The 22,691-nt window shown below is 41.1% G+C and overlaps 1 protein-coding gene across 9 annotated transcripts in view; it reads right to left on the reverse strand.

The window, feature by feature from the left end:
- Nucleotides 1-133: 133 nt before the first annotated feature.
- Nucleotides 134-22,691, reverse strand: part of LOC105931742 (tensin) — a 42,434-nt gene continuing 19,876 nt past the window's right edge. For 5 of the 9 annotated variants that reach the window (XM_036151507.1, XM_036151508.1, XM_021320448.2 and 2 more), the window contains 24 exons: nucleotides 21,708-21,740; nucleotides 21,554-21,603; nucleotides 20,333-20,516; nucleotides 20,201-20,251; nucleotides 18,094-18,216; nucleotides 17,935-17,999; nucleotides 16,806-16,889; nucleotides 16,605-16,717; nucleotides 16,400-16,460; nucleotides 16,070-16,145; nucleotides 14,546-14,675; nucleotides 13,933-13,998; nucleotides 13,729-13,845; nucleotides 12,227-13,639; nucleotides 11,943-12,093; nucleotides 11,007-11,836; nucleotides 10,751-10,882; nucleotides 8,035-8,127; nucleotides 7,754-7,831; nucleotides 7,571-7,648; nucleotides 7,276-7,444; nucleotides 3,823-3,891; nucleotides 3,417-3,446; nucleotides 134-1,370 (listed from right to left, as the gene is read on the reverse strand). In XM_036151507.1, the coding sequence (XP_036007400.1) occupies nucleotides 1,226-1,370; nucleotides 3,417-3,446; nucleotides 3,823-3,891; nucleotides 7,276-7,444; nucleotides 7,571-7,648; nucleotides 7,754-7,831; nucleotides 8,035-8,127; nucleotides 10,751-10,882; nucleotides 11,007-11,836; nucleotides 11,943-12,093; nucleotides 12,227-13,639; nucleotides 13,729-13,845; nucleotides 13,933-13,998; nucleotides 14,546-14,675; nucleotides 16,070-16,145; nucleotides 16,400-16,460; nucleotides 16,605-16,717; nucleotides 16,806-16,889; nucleotides 17,935-17,999; nucleotides 18,094-18,216; nucleotides 20,201-20,251; nucleotides 20,333-20,516; nucleotides 21,554-21,603; nucleotides 21,708-21,740 (4,341 nt within the window). In that variant the 3' untranslated portion in view covers nucleotides 134-1,225. The remainder of the gene's footprint in view (nucleotides 1,371-3,416; nucleotides 3,447-3,822; nucleotides 3,892-7,275; nucleotides 7,445-7,570; nucleotides 7,649-7,753; nucleotides 7,832-8,034; nucleotides 8,128-10,750; nucleotides 10,883-11,006; nucleotides 11,837-11,942; nucleotides 12,094-12,226; nucleotides 13,640-13,728; nucleotides 13,846-13,932; nucleotides 13,999-14,545; nucleotides 14,676-16,069; nucleotides 16,146-16,399; nucleotides 16,461-16,604; nucleotides 16,718-16,805; nucleotides 16,890-17,934; nucleotides 18,000-18,093; nucleotides 18,217-20,200; nucleotides 20,252-20,332; nucleotides 20,517-21,553; nucleotides 21,604-21,707; nucleotides 21,741-22,691) is intronic. The other 4 variants (XM_036151509.1, XM_036151511.1, XM_036151510.1 and 1 more) reach the window with 2 other exon arrangements.

Here is a 22,691-nt window from a genome sequence, read left to right on the forward strand (position 1 = left end):
GAGTCAACCTTAATGAAGTGAAAAGTTTGATTGTAGAAAAATTGGTGCATCATGGGAAATAATTATATAGTAAGGAAGACCTGGTGGAAAAACTAACACAGATAGCTTGTAAATGATACAATGTACACGTCGGTTTGAAATCAGTACCTTGGTTTAATAAGTCCAATCAAATATGACACACATCGTTCTTTTATTCTTTCTAACACATCAAATGGCTAAAATATATTACTTTTTTTAAACATAAAAATCCTATATGAAAAGTAATAATAATTATATTGTCAGTCATATAAAAGTACCAAACAGATACATGTGGAATATAAATGCAGGAAAACAGGTTTAAACAAAACTTTGGCTTGAGGTTTGCATTTCTCTCTGGAGAAATATGTCCAAGTTGTTCAACTATGTGTGTGTGTGTGATTATGTTGGAAATAGATACATGTTAGATCCTACTAAGATGAAAATTCTGTCAGTGCAATTGTCTTAAAATCTATATTAAATCACACACTTTTTTTGTCTGTGAAATCTCTGTTTAAGGATCTATTATTCTCACTGAAGCAAAAATATATCTTCTTTGTGTGACTATTTTACTTTTTATATGATTTTACAACACATGCATCTACTGATGAGAATTTAGCAAAATTACTTTCTTCAAAAATGATCAGGAACCACAAAAACCATAATTGAATCGCTCATATTTCTCTTTCTTACATTTCACAGAAAACATCTGCATTGATGCCATTTTACTCTTTAAAACGTGACACCGTTCTAACACATTGTTCACATACATTAACCTCTATCCTTACAGCTTTGAATGCCAACATCTGGTTAAATATATATGCTAAATGTGATTTATTCCATATAATTTTTGGACTTAGTTGTATATCCCAAGGATTGCATGAAACACGGTAAAAAATATATAAAACCAAAACACAGAAACAAACATAAAAAGTCATGTTACAATCTCTTTTGGCATGTTGGGTCAGTCTTTGGCCTTTTGACATGTGTATGACTTCCTGCTTTGTAAATTGACTTTCAAAACAAGACGTCTGCAAAAATAGTTCAAACTGGATTGTTATAGAAAAACAGTCATGCAGCATAGCACAAAGGTTCCATTTGCATAAATTCAAACAAAAATATAGCTTTTGAATGGACGAAATATCTTTTGAAACGTGTCAAAAGCATCTTGCGAAGCTTGACGGTGCATAGATTCCAATGACTTTGTTGCTCATCTTCGCAGCTGTGGTCCCAGCATGACTTTGTTGATGAAGTTGACTATGGCCACAGCTGGCTGCTCAGGGTCCATCTCGGCAAACAGGTGACACACGTTCTCTGTCGTCGTCCCCGTCCGTCTCGCCACAAAGCCAAACATTCTGCACAGGAGAGAAGGCATTAAAGGACTCTGCTATGCGACTACATTATTACTTACAATGTGATACCAGCCAGGTTTGAAAATGTAGGTACTGTCAATTGATCAATACTTTATTTTTTGCAATCCACATTTCTTTATAACTTTACTTTCTATTGAGGTTCCTTCAAGGCCCTTAAAAATTCCTTGATTTATCACTGTTTCTACTCTCCTTTTATGGTATTTTGCTGCCTCCAACATCAAAAATGACTTAGATGCAGCTTGTCTGCCATGGAAACCCATTCTATGATGCTCAACCTGTCCTTGAGCTAAACTGGAGGCTGGTAGCTTTTGAGTATTTGAGGGTTGGTGATCTTTTTTCATGATGCCTCAGCACTTGCTGACCCTTCTCTTGGATTTTACCGTATTTTCTGGACTATAAGTCGCAGTTTTTTTTTCATAGTTTGGCCGGGGGTGCGCCTTATACTCTAGAGCGACTTATGTGTCGCTCTAAAGTGTAAGAAATTATTACACATTTGTACCGGTATATCATTACACCTGTTATTTTCACACCAAACCGCAAGAGAGCGCTCTAGGCCTGTGTTGAATCAGACGTAAGCGACGTAGAAGCGGAAGTGCCGCATCTTCTACGTCCAGAGTTATTTGAAAGTGACACCGAGGATGAAGATTTCACTGGATTTTAGTTATTTGGAGTGACACGGGCGCTTTGGTTAACTTCTTCACATGTTATTTATGCTATAGTAATCTGAATAGCTTTTAATATTTGATGTTAACATACCAGGCACGTTCTCAGTTGTGTCATGTAGCGTAAGCTAACCGTACAATTATTCAGCCTGTTGTTGCCTCCATTCTATTTTTATTTAAAATTACCTTTCAAGATGACATGTCTGTTCTTGATGTTGTATATTATCAAATAAATTTCCCCCAAAAATGCGACTTATACTCCAGTGCGACTTATATATGTTTTTTCCTTCTTTATTATGCATTTTATGGCTTGTGCGACTTGTACTCCGGAGCGACTTATAGTCCGGAAAATACGGTACTTGGCCTACCACTTTGGGGACGAGTTGTCATTCTCATTCAGGCCCACTACTAACAGTAGACAGCAAGAAATTTCATGGGCCCATTGCACAGGTGAAATGCTATGATGGTAACATGTTGGAATTAACTAAGCTTCTGAAAGTGACCTAATTATTTCACAAATGTTTGTAGAAAGCAGCTACATGCTACTTAACTTTAAGTACCTATGGCATTCAAAGTGATTGAGCACCTGAATTCGAGAGAGTTACAATGTCAGTGTGGTAAATGCCATTTGATGATGCATTTTAAAAGGAGCGCTAAGTGAAAATTCATTATTTTATCAGGACCTGTTCTTAAAAAAAATAACGGTCTTTGGTAAGAAGTTTTCAGATAAGGAAAAAGACAAAATGAGGATTAACATTGGCCTCACGTTTCCGAGGTGGAGAGCATTTCGAGAGCAGAAGCATCTCCACATTGAATTGGAGCTAGCTTTTCTCCACCGGACAGGTTAGTGACAGCGTTAAGTCAGATGCTGGTGTTACAGGCTTGTTAGACTCACTTGTGTTGCTATGTTGATTTGATTCAATGCAATGCTATAATTGTGGCATGTGGGTTAATTGTTGTAGTGACCAGCAATGGGCCAAGTGTTACTGTTATGTGAGGTGAGTAGCTGTTAGCCCAGCTAACATAATTATCATTGTCCATTGTAGCACAGCAGGCTTTAGAGCTGCCCACTGTGATCCTCGCAGTTCTTTTGACAAAAAAATGTGAAATTGAAACAGATAGCTGGTCTGATTGTGAAGGTAGAGATGGTTGTGGCTTACCACACATCTTGTTTTGGTCTACAGACAGTGCTCAACCAGTGGTGAAATTTCACTTATAACTCCAAATTTTCACTCACACAAATTGTTTTTTTCCGCTGTCTAACTCTGACAAAGAAAACACATCTTTTGGAGTGAATGAGACATGCAAAACTTGCGAACAAGCACACCGTGTTAGCGAGTCAAAGCACAGTAACACAAGCACTTACTTGCTTGATGTGCTATCAGAATTAGTCCACCTGAAGCAAAGGCACACAGGGGCACAGAGACAAAACATAGAGATACATGAGTAACAAGAAAATGGAGACATTTGTAAAAGGCACTTGTTAGAAACTGGACTTTACATACATGACAGGGTAAAAAAGCAGACAAGTAACCCGAAGGGAGAACTTATATTTCCGAAGAAATATAAGTATACAGAAAGGCTTTTTTACATTAGCAGCGAAAGGTATACTAAAGGTGCCCACCTTTAGTATAACATTTACTCAAGGCAGAAGGCAAACATTTGCATATGGTGATATGAGTTGATTTCTTTTTTGTAAAAAAAAATAACAATAAAGAAATAAAGATCCAATGTGTGTGTGTGTGTGTGTGTGTGTGTTTTTTTTTTCAAACCTCTTATCTTGGGGGCCCAAACTGCTGAAAGTGACACTGTTGATTGGGTAATGGCGCCGAAAGAATAGTCTGCGTAGACAAAAAGATAAAAGATAAATAAAAAATACAATGCCAAATCTCTATTTGATATTTCAACAGGTTCATGGATGTTGGCAAGGAATGTCCCGATCAAAATTCAAATGATCAGATTGTAGTACCAATCTGTGCACTTTTAAAGCATTGCTAACTTGCTCCCTGATTAAACCCAAGAGCTTGATACATGTGGTAGGGTTATTCTCTAAGCATTCATGTTGTTATGGCATCCAGTAAAGTTTGCAACAGTACTTTGTGCTCCATTTAAAAAACAGGACCACCTAAAGGCCTGTGCACGCCTTTTATAACTGTTGATCTAACAAATTTGGAATTTCCCTGACAATCTAAATGATCCATTACACAGACTTTCTCAAGACATTCAATAATCACTTAAGTCAGTTTGAAGCTCTCAACAACACTCTGGACTTTGGCTCTGGTAGAGCCAAAGTCCTGGCTCTACCAGATGAACAGCCACTCAGACTTGACAACATACCGGAACGGATGCTCAAAGACTGTGCTGACCAGATGTCTAACGTCCTCACAACATATCCAACACCTCGCTGGCCCATGCTGTCGTCCCATTATGTTTCAAGACTGCAAACCATCATACCAGACCCCCCCAATAAAACATGATTTCATCACTGAACAATTATCACCCCGTAACACGCACTCCAGTCAAAATGAAATGCTTCGAGAGGCTGATGAAGGACCACATTATCTCCAGACTCCCCCCCCCCCTCTTTTGATCTGCTACAGTTTGCTTACCACTCCAACTGCTCCACAGAGGACACCATTTCCGCGGTACTCCATTTGAGCCTGGAACACCTGGAGCAGAACAACACCCACATACGTATGCTGTTTCTGGACTTCAGCTCAGCATTTGACACAATCATCCCCCGGCACCTAATGAGCAAACTGGCTCCCCTTGGAATCAACACCCCCTGTGTAACTGGCTGCTTGATTTCCACACAGACAGACCCCACTGTGTTTGGGTTGGCAAAAACACCTCCAGCATCATCTCCCTCAGCACCGCCTCCCCCCCAGGGCTGCATACTGAGCCTACTGCTCTTCACCCTGACGACCTAGGGCTATTGTGCCAGGTTCAGTATGAACCACATCGTTAAGTATGCGGACGACACGATGGGTCTCATCAAGGACAACAACGAACTGGCCTACGAGAAGCAGGTGAAACACCTGGTTGACCGCTGCGACAAAAACAATCCAGTCCTGAACGTCAATAATAAAAGATCATGGCTGACTTCAGGAATAATCTGTCAAGTTACACACGCCCTCCTCATTATTGACGCCACAGTGGAGTGAGTCAGCAGCATCAGATTTCTGGGGGTGCAGATCACGGACACTTTGACCTGATCCCTCCACACCTCTGCTCACGTGAAGAGAGCACAGCAGCGTCTGGACTTTCTGCGACGGATGAGAAGAGCAACCCTCCCATCCTCGCCACATTCTGCAGTGGGAAAATACTGACCAGCTGCATTGTTGTCTGGTTTGGGGCCTGCAATGGACAGCACAGAAAATAACCAGGACAGTGCTTCCCTTCATCCATAAAACTGCTCACAGACGCTGCATGACCAGGGCTCGGGCAACCATAAAAGACCGCCCCCTCAACCACCTTCATCATGGACTGATCATGGACTGATCACCCTGCTGTGTTCTGGCCTGGCAAGAGGTTCAACAGCTTCAAATACTGCTGCTACATATATATCAACAAGTCATATTAAAACAGTGTGTAAACACACTAGTATCAGCTTAGCTTTTTAGCAATCAACTCCACATGACATCTTAATTTTTTTAATACTGTAGTCTTATGCGTTGAGTTAGATTTTAGACAAAAAACCTTCAGACAAAATAAAATGGTATGCTCATTTCAGCTGACGTGTTGTCCTTATTCAAATGAAATTCACTCATTTTATTTATGTAGTGCCAACATTTATTTAGTGCCAACATTTTCAACAAATGTTGAAACGAAATTTCATTCTGTATGCACTCTGTACATACAAAATGACAAATAAAGTTGTCTAAATCTAAGTCTAAGTCCAATCTTAAGGCAATTTACATAAAAAGTAATTTCCTATCTAAGGAAACCAAGCAGATTGCATCGAGTCATTGACTTGCAGCATTTACTCATCCTGGATGAACATGTAGCGACAGCGGACAATCGCTTGCATTGTGTCGTTGACTTGGCAGGAATCCATTATACAGAGCATGCATGTATTAACAGTGGAGAGGAAAAGTCCCGTTTAACGGGAAGGAACCTTCAGCAGAACCAGGCTCACTGTGAACGGCCATCTGCCATGACCGACTGGGGGTTTGAGAAGACAGAGCAGAGACACAAAAAGAGCAACGAAGTACTGATCCAGGAATCCTTTCTATGTGAGAGAATAGTAGAAACGTAATATCTGGAGTGCCTCTTTTAGTAGCTTCATCTAGGAGAGAAACACAGCTAAGTAGATAAGCTCTGAGCCACTTTTCAAACTAACTGGGTTCGAGCAAGAGAAAAGGTTTACATAAGCTCCAGTTGGGACAAAATTCAATGATTTACACAAAATGTGGGCAATCATAGCTGATTTATGATTCAACAGAGGAGGATATAGTCTTTTCAGACTTAATAAGTTATTTGTCCGGATTCAATGGCGGCTCATGAACATTTTTTTATTTTTATGAGGGTGTACTGGAGGTCAGAGATTACCATATAATAAGAAGCTCTATTTGAACATAAATCCATCCACAGTCACATGCCTTCTGCTGGATTTTTTTTAAGTCTGGTCGGACTGGACCAGACAGATCAAACTTAAAAAACCCGATAAAGGACAAACACAGGTCCTTTATCAACTTTTTTCCTCCAGTGAAAGCTGCTTGAAATTATTATTTTATAAAGAAATTACCAAATGATATTTTTCTTTGCCCTGCTTTCCTGTCTTGCTTTTGTAGTCTGACTCTTCTGTTTGCACCATGTGTGAGCGACATTTGCGCCAAAGCATATAAGGTCTAAGTTAGGTATAATGGCTGAATCAGATTGGATGACAAATTACAACTATTTTGTTTCATTGGAGACCAACATGAAGTTACCAGGATGCCAAAATGTTACAAAGCTGCACACACTGTCTTCTGTCCAGTGTGTCCCCTGTCATTTTGATGGGGGTGCTGCCCCCATCGAAAAAAGCCGCTACTGTTTGGATTTTTTTTCTCCCCTTAATAAATTATATTGTCATTTGTAAATGGTCATTTGTATTTACTCAGGTTGCCTGATATAAAAGTTTGTTTGGGGATCCTTTTTACTTGTTAGGTGTTTTTCATAAAAAAATAATCTATGTACTGTGCAATCATGCATCAAAAAAAAAAAATTCACTATGAAAGAGGTACCTTCTTTTACTGTCCGTTAGTGTGATCCCTTGAGAGGACACTTTGAAGTGGACCACTGTTGGGACCGGGCGTGGATTCAGAGCCATTGTAGACTTGACAGCCCTGGAAATGGCCTCTGGTCCCGTTAATGACTCTGTTTCCACTGAATTCAGGTAGAGCACGTTGCATGCTAAATCATTGTAAAATAGCAAAAGATAATAAATAGATGTTTGAGATCAAACATCTGTCTTGAGCAGATTTAACAGTTCAACGACACAACATTCTGATATGAACAATTAATAAGTCCACATCGTACCTGCTCCTTGTTTAAGGAGGTCAGCAGCTGTACTAGTATTTGTTGCACTTTGTATCTCCTGAAGCTCACCAACCAAATCTGAAATATGACAGCCGTCAGTTCCTTTAAAAATGACCAGAATACATTGTGACATCGTTCATATGTAATATCTAGAACTATTGAGTTTAAAAATACTAGAACTACCTTTGTCAGGAATGCGGAGGGCACATGGCAGAGAAATTGGAGTTATTGAATGTTGGTACACCAGAGCAGATAAGCTTCCTGAGACCGAAGGGTTGGAAAAACAAAAGAAGCAAACAGATTACACGAGTGTGACAGATTTGAAGGGATTAAAACAATTAAAACAGGCATCTTGAAGGGGCACCAAACATTGAAATGCTCATAGGTTTACATAATCTGCTTTGTGTGTCCTGAATAACAGAATATGTGAGGCATATTATAGTTAGATCTATAAAACAACTGACCGAAGTAGGACTCGTTCTGGCAGCCCTTGATCTTCACTCCCCGTGGCCCTGTCTCGATGAGGAAGTGTCTAACCAGCTGTTCCAGAGCGTCCCCTGGGAAACAGGAGAAAATGTGGAAAATATAAGACAGGCTGTCATGTTGTCATGAGTCTGTGCGGTGAACACCGGTTAGCTCTACTTCAACCCTCTCTGATATATTGTCGGAGACAGGAAGAAATGAACTGACAAAAACAGGCCATGTAGATTGATGTAATCATAAATAAATTACATGCCAAAAAAGGTTTTCATCCATTTCTCTTGTGATCCTTACTCTATTCATTCGTTGTCTTCTGCTTACCTGAGATCCTCTAAGACATTCCTGCCCAACTGACATCTAGTTCCATCCATCCATCCATCCATCCATCCATCCATCCATACATCCATCCACACATCCATCCATCCATCCATCCATCCATCCATTTTCTACCACGTCTATCCTTTGTAGGGTTGCGAGGGGGGCTCGTGACTGGGCTGGTCGCCAGTCTATCGCAGACATCTAGTTACTTCAGCGGCTAATTCAAGCTGTTCGTTCCCAGGCCAGAAGTTTGTGGGTCTAAAACAGGATCTTATTATAGCGGGGTGGGGGGGGGGGGGGGGGGGGGGGGAAATAAATAAAAAGCCTTCCACACACGTTTTGATGCAGAAGAGCAGCAGCTCTACTCTAAGCTCCATCTTGATGGTGGAAGCTCCTAACCCCATCTATAAAGGCTCCCACATACTCGAGCATACTGTGAGCCGTATGGGCTCTCCAATGACTCTGCGCATACGTTTTACCCTTCATAGTTGAGCATACCTATAGCCCACATTTCGCATGACAAATTCATTCATACAAATTCATTCATACATTCATACAATTTTCACTCTTTCTACCAGCGGGACGAAGTGGGGGAAGAGATGGTGAAATGATTGATTAGCTAGTTGAGACCCATTTCTTTTTCCAGCAGCTACCCACCGCACACGTGTCAGTGTCAGGGAATTTCTCAGATGCTTAAACCGAGAGATATTTGTTTTGACTTATTGTAATGATGATTCTTTAAGACACCTTATAGACTAACAAGAGACAAGCTTTGATTCAAGAACTGAGACTTATAAGAGCTGCCCCTGAACATAGCTGCTTCACATTTGGCTGTGAAGCTCTCTAGTACAGACTTAATCTTACGCCTTGAAGATGCCACAAGAACCACATCATCCGCAAAACGCACAAAATATTCCCTCCTCTCCACAACTGGGCTTTCAGATCTTGTCCAGAAACCCCACACACATGATCAGTGATACGGGGCAGATCTGGCAGAGTACAAATGATTCAGGAAATAAGCTTGACTCTGTGTGAAGAATGCAGACACATCTCTTGCCTTGGGTATACAGTACAAGGACCCCATGACCCTTAAAAGAAACTCAGGTATCACATATTTCTTAGGCTTAGACTTAGACAACTTTATTTGTCATTTTGTATGCACAGAGTGCGTACAGAACAAAATTTCGTTTCGCATACAGCTTGAAATGTTACAGTAAATAGCGTGCAGCAGTGATTTCCTAGTAAACAATTTAAATATAAACAACGTAAACAGTGTAGGAGAAAAACGACAGTGGTAACTGAGAGTTCGGCAGCATTTGTAGTGCTAGATAAGGATGCAATGATGGAATGTGCAAATATACAAATATTGTACAGAGGCCATTTTGTGGCTGTTCAACAGTCTGATGGCATATGTGCAAATGTGTAAATGTGCAATTTTGCAAATGAAATTTGGTTTGGGTGCTGCAATTTTGCAAAAACCTTGGGGGACATTCTTCTAACCCTTCTCAAGATCCACTAAATATATGTGGACCAGACGACCAATCTGCAATGACCCCCTCAGCTCCTCAGCACTTTCCCTTGGGTAAAAAAAACAAACAAACAAATCCTCAAGTTTTTGTATTGAAGTTTAATGAAAAGTTTAAAACTTAAAATGACTAGAAAAAGCAGTTCCTGCGTAACAGCGAGTGAGAATGCTAATCTGCAGAATGCTTTGAGCAGAAGATTTCTGCAGAAGAGAAAAAGTAGCTGAAAAACATTGAAATCAGATTTGAAGAATTTGAAAAAATTGAAGAATTAGAAGAATGTGAAGAATGTAAAGAATTTAAAGAATTTGAAAAATTTGAAGGAATTTGAAGAATTTGAAAAAATTTGAAGGAATTTGAAGAATTTGAAAAAAAATGAAGGAATTATAAAAATTTGAAGAATTTGAAAAATTTGAAGGAATTTGAAGAATTTGAAAAAAAATATGAAGGAATGTGAAAGAATTGAAGAATTTGAAAAAATTTGAAGAATTTGAAAAAAAATGAAGAAATTGAAGAATTAGAACAATTAGAAGAATTGGAAGAATTTGAAGAATGTGAAGAATTTGCATTGATTTCAATGGGAACAGCCAAAAAAACACACAAAAAGGGAAATATTTTAAAAAAGTGTAAAAGTTGGCATAACCATGAGATATAACAGTCACGCCAGGAACGAGACGAACGTTTTGATATCAAAATTGTTGAAATTGGTTGAAGTATGCGGGAGTAATTAGACTGCGATGGAATAATCATAATACAGTAATAAAGAAAAACAGGAAAACAATAAGTGAGAATGTTGTATAGCATTCTCACTGATTAAATAGATAAATACTTGATGTGTAAAACAAGGTGTATTGTATACCTTTGTTTCCAGTGATGTTGGCATTGGGAGGAGGAGTGGCCACCTTAAGAGCCAGGCCATAAGCACCCTGGAATGAGTTACTGTCTCTAATGAGAAACGCTCCTGGTTCCTTGTCCTTCAGCGCAGCTATGGCTGTGGCAGAGAAGGCAAATTAGTGACCTGGTCAACTGTTTCCTTACCATACTGTGTACAGGTTATTAGAAAATGAAAAATCTAAAACCTAGATGAACGTTTCTCAGTCCTCTATAACCCTCACCTTGGTCTCTGGAGATGCCTGGTTTGTACCAGTATTTGGAGCTGTCCTGAACAAACTTAGAGTTGACCCTTATTTCTGCCTCCTCTGTGTAACCGGGTTGTGCAGATTCCCTCCTTTTCTCTCCCACCGCAGGGGAGAAAGTAACATGGTGCATTTGTGAAGGACAAGAGGAAGTCTGGAGCAAAGCAATATGTCCATTCGGGGATACCACTGTGGAGGAAAATCGTTTTTTCTCTGGGAGTGGTGGTTGGATGGCAGGGATCGTTACGGCAGTGTACCCAGTGTATGGCACGCGAGGAACATTTAATAGTGAGTAGTAGTAAGAGGCTAGGGGAAAGGTCGGTGTGTGATATCCGTCTGGCACGGGTGAAGGGGGTTTCACGTCAGCTGTGTCTTTGGCCGAGATGGAGTGCTGAGGAGAAGGCTGCTTCTCTGGAGAGCCAATAGGAGAATGAGGGGAAGGGCTAGAAGGACTTGAACTTGGACTAATGCAGGGATTTGTGTTTACACCGTTACTGCAGTCAGACGTAGCATTGATAGGAAGGACAGCGCCATTGAGTTGAACTTGAACTGGAGGGATGATGACAGTGGCATAGTTTGAGAGGTTTGATTTGGTCTTTTCATCTGAACTTCCTCTGACCTCAGCAGCTCCAAGCTCAATATCGCTTTTCAGGAAAGACTCAGTTGATTGTTTTGTGGGGTTTACAGATAGTGTTAAACTCTGGGTTTTTTCCTCTGGTGCTAGTGGTGTAAGAGATTTGCCCGTATTTGTGTTGGACTCCAAATGGGTCACGGGTTCCTGGCTCTGATTGAGGCTATCAGCATTTGCACTAACAAGAAAGCAAAATATGGGATAAATAAGGATTTCCGTATATCTTAAAATGTGCAACTTTGTAATGAGTGTCAGCAAATACTTGAACCAAAAGCTTTACCAACCTGTCTTCGGTGTGTGTGGGGCTGCTGCTGCCAATAACAGTGTAGTCATGATCAGAGTCCACCCCGGGGGTGCTTGACTGGCAGCGGACATCAGATTTACCCTCCGAGCCTAGAGATATGTCATCTTCTGCGACAGTCTTGCCTTTTTCCACTTTGACAGGAGAGATTTTAAGTGGTGAAACAAGAGAAAAGATTTTAAGTGGTGAAACAAAGGAAATATTGAAAAGAAAAGAAGCAAAAATGCAGGTACTTTTCACCAAAAATCCTAACTATTAAATATTCACCTTTGTGCTGTTCAGTGTGTGGCTGCTCTCTGGACGCTAAAGGGATTTCTGGTAGCTTTCCCCTTCCAGGAGACGGGCTACTTGCTGGCAAAGGCGATGCTGAGCGAGAGTGATATCCTGAAGTGTAACCCCGGCTTTCATGGCTTTCAGATGGAGAAGACTGATACGGCGAGCAGGGGCATGAATGTCGGGGCTGCAGAGGGGTGTGGTACCCACTGCTAGCTCCATCTCTGACATCTATCAGACTCTGAGGTACAGGGTAGTTTTGATGCTGTCCAACAGCAAACCTAGGCTGCTCCGGGTTTGAAACGTGGTCCATAGCAGGGTGGTAGAGATGAAATGCTGGCAACGGGGCCTTACACGGCCAAAGCTCCGCCTCTCTTGTAAGGTCCCATGGCTTTTCTGTTTCCCAAAGTGGAGGTACCTCTCTTGAACGTTGGACCCCAGCCCCTTGTGACCAGTGTGGGTTTTCGGCTTTGTCCGGGTGCAGTTGTTGGAACACTTTGACTGAGGCCGATTGATGTTCTCGCCTGCTGGAGCAGTCCTGGCAGGGGCAATAAGAGGAAGATGTGGGAGAAGTGACAAAAACCTCTCTGTAAGGACTACCAGGTGGTGGTTGGAGGGAGGGGTGAGATACTGATCCATGGCTAGGATAATGCAGGAGGTGACAGTCTTCTCCAGGGTAGCATCTGTTTGAGGCTGGCAATGTGTGACTGTGGGCAAGGACATGTTCAGGGGTTGGATAAGGGTAGCATGCACTGTTAAGGCAGGGCAGAGACGGAGGATGGATTGGACGGTCCCATGTCAGCTCAGCTACAGGATGGGCACTGTGGCGATGGCAGAGCTCCATAACAGCCGAATGGAGAGGAGGAGACATAGATTTGGATGGTAAAGCTGGCAGCGTTTGGCTTTTTGGATTTTTTTTAATGCTGTTGCAGTGTCCGAGACATCGGCCACTGGAAAGACAGAGTTCCCTCTCTCTCTCCCATCCTGCCTCGCCACATTTTGCAACGGCTCGTCCACAACAGGAGTGCTCTCGTCTCATAACCCCTGGACTTGACGGGTCTCCGTCGTCCAAAATCGCAGTTTCTCTATCCCTCTCTTTCTCTCGCTTCTTCTCCTTCGCCCCGTCTTCCACATCTCCTCTCCTCGGTGGGCAGTCAGGGTTTTCTCTCTCAGAACTGTTAACGGACATGGAGGTTTCACTCAGTTGATCTGAAGAGACCGCGGAGCCTCTGGGGCTACAGCTGAAGGCGAACGGTTGCGGTTTGGAGGGAGACTGGGGTTTCACAGTTGGGCTACTAGTTAGGCATCCATTGGGTGAAGCAGCCGAGGAAGTTGCGCCTGGACCCCGTCGCTTCCTCACTTGGGCATATAGGCTGCCATCTAGAGGGCCTCTTGTGTGAGCGATGTCTGATGGAAGGGCAATGAAAAACAAAACGGATGTTATGCTTGAATTAAACATTAAGCTATGAGTCTATTTCGGTGTGAATGTTTCTTACTCTCCATGCTGTCTTCATGGTGAAGATTGAAGTTTTCATAGGAATCCCATTTGACCACAGGGTCTGAGGTATTGTAGTCTACTTTAACAGAAGAGTCGTTTTTGCGGTACTCTCGACCTTATAAAGCAGATTTGTGGAAAGATGAAACACAAAGCACCATTTAATGTATAAACAAGAGCAATGACGGACCAAAGATGAAAATACCTTTGAGTTTCTCTGGACTGTTAGCGAAGATAAACTCCACTGTGGTGTCTGGCGGGAATCTGTCATCTACAGAAAGATGAGCACAAAAGAAGTAACTAAAATATCTAGATCATGACCACAGAGAGCGAGAAAAACGTCAAGCAGAAAGTATGATCTATCAAGCAGAAAAAGTTAATAAATAAAGAAAAGTTGCTTTTACTCAGAAAGAGCAGAAAAAGGAAGAGAAATACTTTAATAAACAGAGCAGAACACATCAAACACGCCTGTCATCTGAAACAACCTTTCTTGTCGACATTCAATGCTCAAAGTGGGTAACATAATATATAAATCATATAGATTTTGCATGCGTCAGCATGTAGCACCAAGAGACTTCAGCTTAGAGGGCCATGTGCAAACATCTCACATCTAACCTGACAACGTTGTTTGCTATTTGTCTCAAAGTACACCCAAAAACAACAATGGTCAGAAGAGAAAGTGGTTCTTGATTCATGTCATCAAGGAAGCAACAAAATGAGGCCTCTTTGCTGTTTGTACAATTGTGTGTGTTTTCTACACCCACTTATCCCGGAAGGGTCATTGGGGGCCTGGTGCCTTTCTCCAGCAGACTTTATACCTGTGCAAGCCAGGTCCAGCTCTGTTTTTCCAAACCACAGCTGGGCTCCATGAACTGTGCAGGTGTGGAACTGGACTCTGAACACAACCTCCCGCTCTGCTGCTCTGCTCCGCCGGTGGTAGCACTTCACCTAAAGAGGCAGGTGAGCAGAGGCTCATTTAATGAAGAATCTCTCAGATTTAAACCACATTTGTGGTATAATATATATATATATATATATATATATATATATATATATATATATTAGATATGCTTTTTCATTTGGGTGGCTAAATGCTAGTCTATTTACTCTACTTACTCACTCAATAAGACATGCTAAATAAGCACAATACAATCACACTATTTTATAACTATTTTTTAAAAGCTAATTTACACAGAAACTGTAGGCCGTTAGTGACACACGGCGTAAAATGCCATCTCAAGGTCATAAAATCTGATTAATCTTTTGTTATATTGCAGCCTCAAATTTTACTGATTTCTGAAAAGATTTTTGAGTCAATATGAAGCAGTTGATAATTGTGGCGTGAAAGTAAATTAAGAGTGTGAGTCACACACTTTTAAGGACTTAATTTTACTTAGTTCATTTAGAAGTTTTTTTGTGGCATGCCTCTACCAGCTTTGCACATCTAAAGATAGAAATTTAGCATTTTTCTTTGCAGAACAGCCTAAGTTTGAGAGACTGGATATGTACCAACCATAATGTACATGACTTTTTAATTTCCCTAGATTCTGGATTGAATTTTGATCTATACTTTGACTGGACCATTCTAACAAATGACCAAGCTGTGATCTAAACTATTTCACTGTAGTCCTAGCTGTACATTTATTTTTGGTGTCTTTCTGGAAGGTGCACTTCCACCCAGTCAGGTATTTTGCAGTGTGGAGAACTGCCCTGGGTTCAGGACCTTCCATCTTTCCATCAGCTCTGAACAGATCTTGTACCAGCTGCAACTCACAGCATTATGTTTCCACCACTGTTTTTCCTCAGGAAGATGGTGGTTCAGGGTGATGTACGATATTATTTTTATTATTATTATTATTCACTGCACAATATCATCTGACCAGAGCACCTTCTTCCACATATTTGCTTTGTCTCTTACATCACTTGCAGCTAACTTTGAATAGGTCTTCTCAGAGCTTCCTATGGCACAGGTGGAAACCTTTTAGTAGTAAAATGACTTTAGGACATTCACTTACTCTGGACCCCCCATTTACAGCTTGGAGTGTAAATGGGGGGCTAAATAGAAATCCATGCACAAAATACTTTTCTGAAAATTTATTTGTAAAAACCTTTCAAAATCATCAATCACTTTCTTTTCACTTTGCAAATGTGCACTATTATATGATGTTCCATTTCATAAAATCCCAACGAGTTAGATTGAAATTTGTATTCGTAACATTACAAAATACAGAAAAGCTCAAGGAGTATACACGCTTTCCCAAAGCATCATACATATGTGCGTGACTACAATTGGGATTGAAATCAAACAAAATGTTTGGGTCAATTGATCAGACGTATCTCACCATAATGTCACCCTTTAGTAGTAGAGCTGGCTCCATAGTCACACACAGTTTTCTAGCCCTAGAGCTCTGAGGATCACTGTGCACACGTAAAAAGAACAAAAACAAAATGGTATATTTGCTTAGAAATGACGTAGAAAAATATTTCAGTAGAATAAAAAAAAATGTGTAAGCACTATTTCCTTTAATGTAAGCACAGACAGGCTACACTTAAACACAGACAGCAAAGTGTAGAGTCGACATCTGTCAAAGGGACTCAGGGAAGGAAAAGCCTCCACCCACAGGAGGTGAGAGCACACGGTGATTCAAGCAGACAAGTGGCAAGATACTTACTAGACGCCTGAGGTGTAAACCAGCTGTAAGGACTGGTAGATTTTCAGAAAAGGATAAAAACCTGCAAAGAAAGGTAGTGGAGAAGAGACACCGAAGGTTTGATGGTGAAGGCTTTATTTAGTTTTACATTAAAAGCTCAAAACACAGTTTGTTTGTTGTTTCGCCCTCATAATCACCACAAAACCCCGGGAGAGCGACAACTGACCTCCTCCTGACTGGAAGTTTGGTAGCGAGGGAACAAGCATCTGATGAAGGAACAGAGGACTGCTGTTCATCTTGATGGTACCTGACAGCAAACCGCTGAAATAGTAGATGTACCTGGTAAAGAGAGGAAACGACGCGGGAGGAGAGATGAAAATGAGATTAGGAAGGAGATGTCCGCCGCAAAGAATCATGAATGTCAGACCTGCTCTGAGATGGTTGCAGCGAGGAAGAGACTTTGTCTTCACAAAACTTCCTCATGGCTAATGTGGTGAGAGCCTGGTCTGCTCTGAGGGCACAAGAACAACATCGGGTTTACATGTATATATTTGTAAACGGGACAATGGATATCAATGAACATAATGTAAATATGCGGGATTATAGTCCAAGCTAATTTCTATCTCCAGCCTGTCGGCAGGCTAAGCCAGACACAAAACAACAGAGGACAACTGAGATCTAAAAATGTTACAAGCTCTGTTACTTGAGGCTTTAAAAATATCCTGATTGTCCGTAGTTACTAAAGGTTATTAAAAATCATAGAGAAAAAAGAGAGGTGTGCATGCAAAATGCAATGTTGGTTGGGTCTGCCAATTAAAGTTAAAGAGATTTGTAAAAACAGGAAATAATGATTTAGGATTGAAGAGGATTATTGTATAGGCGTCGAGAGTCAGTTTACGTGGTTCTTAGTCTGTGTCATCATATAAAGGGGCAGACCAGATTCTTTAAAAGGAAATCATATTTTCTACGACATGAAACATGTCTGTGGTTCATTTAGGCTGCAAGAGAGAGACCAAAACTTTTAGCAGAAATCAGGAAGGCTACAAGGGCAATAAAGAAGATGCTGTGTTTTATTCGTTTGGGATTTCAACCACAGTGTGTCACATAACTGGAGATTTTTTTAACTTTTTCATTAAAGATCCACTTTTTCGAGGAGTACACACAGGCTTGCTCTCCATGCTAATTGCCCAAATTGCAATGACCAGTCGAGATGTTGATGATAGTTTTAAGTGGCAACTATGTGGTTATTTTGGACTTTATTTTTCAAGATATAAATAAATCTGAGTTTACAGTAATGTATCTCTCCACACCCACACTGTTATATCCCTTCTGCAACTAAAATAAATAACAATGGCCACTCATTGTGGATATCGAGATAAATATGTTGAATGCTGTTATTATATCTTCTTATATCGTTATTCGTTAAGGAAAATCTGAATTTGGTGAAATCAGTACTGGAAGATCAAAGGTGTGTCAAAACTGGAGATCAGAAATCCTTCTCAAAACGCTGCTTGCTGCATCTCTAATAGCTAGTTAATTATATTGCTGCATGTTACCCAGCTGATATCTTGCTGTAGTGCATGTAGGCCGCCACTATGACCCCCGTCTTTCCTTTGTTCCCCTGTCAGAGCGATAATAAAAAGAACAGCAAATGAGACACTTGACTTTACATCATTCACAACAAAGGAGTCGACGTGTGTTCGTGCTGCACCAACTTTGCAGTGGAGAACCACAACGTTGTGAGGGTCAGCGGTCAGCCACATCTCCATGGCCTTACAAATGGCGCAAATCCTGTCCAGCGGAGGGGCGTGGAGATCAGGCCAGCCGTAATCCTGCACCTGGACAACATAGTGGGGTTGATGTTTCAATTGATAGATTTTTTTTTTTTTTTTTACTGTGGCGAATCTTAGCATAACCAGCTTGACAGAAATCATATAAACAGTGTCTTGTTCAAATGTTTCTTATCCCTTGAACTTTTTCCCATTTTGTCTGGTTCAAACCAAAACCTTCAAAGTGATTTAGTTTGATTTTAAAAGTGCATGATTTTGGAACAGAAAGAAATTTTTTTTCAAGGTTTCAACATTTTTTACACAAATGAAAAATATGAAAAGGGTGGCGTGCGTTTGCACGTAATCCAGAGACAGATGTTTTTGCTTATTTTTCTTAGCTGAAGCTTAGTCAGACTGGATAGAGGGGGTTTTTGAACAGCAATTTTCCATTCCTACCACTGATCCTACATTAGATTTAGGCCTGGACTATCAGGCCTAAATTCTATCATACACTGCCAGGCCAAAAAAAAAAGGTCACACTCTAATATTTTGTTGGACATACATTTGCTGTGGCATTGTTTCCATAAGCTTCTGCAATATCACAAGATTTATTTCCTCCCAGTTTTGCATTAATGTTTCACTAAGATCTTGCATTAATGATGGTAGAGTCAGCCAGCTGCGCAAAGCCTTCTCCAGCACATCCCAAAGATTCTCAGTGGGGCTAAGGTCTGGACTCTGGTGGCCAATCCATGTGTGAAAATGATGTCTCATGCTCCCTGAATCACAATTCGAGCCTGAGGAACCCTGACATTGTCATCTTGGAATAACCTGGTCATTCAGTACATTCAGGTAGTCAGCTGACCTCATCCTTTGAGCTCATACTGTTGCTGAACCTCGATCTGACCAACCGCAGCGACCCCAGATCACAGCACTGCCCCCACAGGCGTGTACAGCAGGCACTAGGCATGATGGGAGCATCACTTCACCTGCCTCTCTTCTTACCCTGATGCTCCATCACTCTGGAACAGGGTCGATCTAGACTCATCAGACCATGTGACCTTCTTCCATTGCTCCAGAGTCCAATCTTTATGCTTCCTAGCAAATTGAAGCCTTTTTTCCGGTTCGTCTCACCGATTAGTGGTTTTCTTAAGGCTACACAGCTGTTCAGCCCCAATCCCTTCAGTTCCCTTTGCATTGTGCGTGTGGAAATGCTCTTACTTTCACTACTAAACAAAGCTCGGGGTTCTTCTGTTGTTTTTCTTCGATTTGATTTCGCCAAACGTTTAACGATCACGACCATTCAGGATTTCTTTCCGGACACATTTTTCTTTGAAGACGATTGGTCCCCACGATCCTTCCAAGTTTTTAATAATGCCTTGGACAGTTCTTAACCCAATTTTGGTAGTTTCTGCAATCTCCTTGGATGTTTTCTCTGCTTGTTGCCTGCCAATGATTTGACCCTTCTGAACCAGGCTGACATCTTTTCCACGACCACAGGATGTGTCGTTGCACATGGTTGTTTAAGAAATGAGAAGCAACTCATTGCACCAGTTGGGGTTAAATGACTGTTGCCAGCTGAAACATAATCGCCCATGAAGTAATTATCCATTGGGAGGCTCGTACTTATTTGCTTAGTTAAATCCAGGTGGCGACTTTGTTTTTGGCCAGGCAGTGTAGCTCTGGTTGTATTGTAACAACACGGACATGGAGCTAGAGGTCCAGTTTGCTTGGATCTATTCTGAACAATAAGCTGTAATTCAGAGGCTATTTTAGATATTATTCATAACATAACCTGCTGTGTTCCTTGGTCTTCATGACGCTGTGTGCTCTCTGATGATCTCTAACAAACTTCTGAGGTGTTCACAGGTTTACCACTGCTTATTCATTTTCCCTTCGCTGCAGTTATGCACTGCTTTGTGTCGGCTTTGCAAATCAAAATAAAAAATTTCTCAGCAAAACAGAATGTGATAAGTTTCAAGGAGTACGAACACTTCAGCAAGACATAAATGCTTAAATAATGCCCAATACCTTTTAAGGAGAAAAAAAATCTTACCTTTGGGTTAAGCCTGGTGATGTCATGTCTCTTTTCCGACAAATTCAGTAGCTGGACAAAGCCAGAAGCAAGTAAGAATATCAATAACCAGTCAGGCGTTTCTTATTTTTAATTCCGGTTATTTAGACTAACCAGAAACTTGTCCTGGTGCTTAGATTTGAGCATGGTGGCCACCTCCTGCAGGTTTCTGCGGTAGCGCTGCTCCTCCAGGTCCGGCACAAAGAAGACAGAGATGATCCTCTCTGTGATGTAGGTGAGGTCGAAGTCGTAGTGCCCCTCCATCACATGTTCCATCACTTGTTCGACGCTTTTCCTTCTGCACAGATATAACATCCATTGTTTTGGTTCATCAGAAACAGACACTCACACTAAATCTCAATTCTTCAGCCCACAATGGCATTTAAGAGGTAACAAAGCTTTTAAGAGGCCTGGAGCAACACTGAGAGAGCAGCAGGGCTATCTGACAACTACTGATCATGTTGAACAATTGACACTCCCCATTAGTCTGGGCTAAGGATTAGGGCAAAAGTCTTTTCTCCCAAATAAAACTTTGCAAAGGCTTGCAGATGTGTGCTGTCGACTAAACAGTGGCTGAAGTTTTGGGCCATAATCCTAAATTGTGTCGGATAAAAAAACAAAAAAAAACTCCAAATCCCCGGAAGAAGACCATACCAACAGTGAATCATGATCAGTAGTTCTACGTTTTCTGTCAACGTGGTTGAAATTGAGGTTCCCGTGAAAACCTACATGTGACTTCTAGAAAACTAAATATGAAGATGGGTTTAATTTTTCACCCTCACAGAGAGTCCAAGCATAAACCCAAATCCACATACGAGTGACCTCATGAGAGGAAAACACAATAGTTTTAGATCGGCCCAAGACGTTTACAGAGGTAAATTTGATGCACAGCCTGTGGAGTCACCTGAAGAGGGCTGTGGACCACTGATGACGTCCCAGTCTGAGAGATTTGAGGAATTTAAGCAAGATGGATGTTGCTGATGAACTCCTAAAGAAGTAGACTGAATGTGTATATTAAAACAAATGGTGGTTGAATAAAGTTAATCTGGTTAAATAAAGGAAAATGAAATGATTAGGGTTGAATTAATTTAAGGGTGTGCACAGTTATGCAACCAGATTAATGTTCCTTCTTTATTTATTCCTTAGGACCAATGTCTTTGTGTTTGAGTGGAGCTGGTCTGGGCAAATGCCAGAGAAAATGGGAAAAAAAATAACATAATTTATTAAAGCTGTGTGTACACTTTTGAAAGTCCCCACAGATCTACTTCCATAAATTAAAAAAAATAGCCACTTTCTTCCATCTGCATGTTGAGGTATTTTTAGGCTTTTTGTTACCTTGGTAAGGAGCTTCTTTTCTTCTGAGATATTGACTTTGCGGAGCTGTGCTGGGAAAGCAAACAGAAAGGAGCAATACGGTGCTGCAATGAAACCCGATGAAACAAAACATCTCTGGATGTCAGAAATAACAGCAGCGATCGCACAAACGTACCAGATCCGGCACTGGGGCGCAGGTGGCGGGCACCTGCGAGGGAAGAGAGCATATGGTTAGATTTTTGCAGGAGTAACAAATGCACTCATTCCCAAACACTGGGAATAAATTAGCTCATATCTCGTCATCTGTTTGATTTAACGCTTTTGGTTCCCCTCCAGCGGTGCAGATGAACGGAGAACAACTGTGGGGTGAGAGGGAAGGATGCAGGGAGCTGATGGGGAGGGTAGCAAAAGTCATTCCTCCTCCGTCATCTCCAGCAGATGGCTGCAGGAAGTTTTTGCCATAAATCTTCAAATTGCTCATGATAAAAAAAATGTGACAAACCACCAATCAAGAAAAAAAACGTATCGATAAACAGAGTTGCTGTTGCGCTGTGAAAAACAGCTGAAAAAATTAAAAAGACTTCTAACACCTTTTTTGAACCTCAGAAATCTGATAAACGGTTTGTCAAAAACAAAGAATGAGCAGAGATGTGTGAGGATATCACAAGTCAAACATAAATGTTGATTTCTTGAGTTTTAGTCAAATAAGAAGACAGTGTAGGTAGTTTATCGCTGGAGGAAGGCTGGACATGTGTTGAGCAGTCCTTGTACACTTCTGATGACTCGACTAACTTCAACATAAGGCGAACACACATATATAAATTACACACAGTGAAGCGGAGGCCCTTTAAACAGGATACGACAAAAGCAAAACGCTCCATGTTGCAGCCACTTTTACTCTGTATCGATCATACTGAGACGTCGACAAACTGGAAGAAACTCACATGCCACTGCTAAGTTATTTTAAACACAAAATTCGGTACTGCTATTTAGCTCTACGCTTTGAGTCATAAAATGTGACGCCAAATCAGCTTTTAAACTTTGAACCTTAAAGCGGTTAGACCAGCAGCTGAGCCAAACTCAGAGGTTAAATGGTGGCAAACACCGACAGGTGCCAAATAAAAGGTTGACAAGTGAAATTCCTGACAACAACAGTGAT

The sequence above is a fragment of the Fundulus heteroclitus genome, chromosome 20 (genome assembly GCF_011125445.2).
Source record: "Fundulus heteroclitus isolate FHET01 chromosome 20, MU-UCD_Fhet_4.1, whole genome shotgun sequence".
In the NCBI taxonomy this organism is placed as follows: domain Eukaryota; kingdom Metazoa; phylum Chordata; class Actinopteri; order Cyprinodontiformes; family Fundulidae; genus Fundulus; species Fundulus heteroclitus.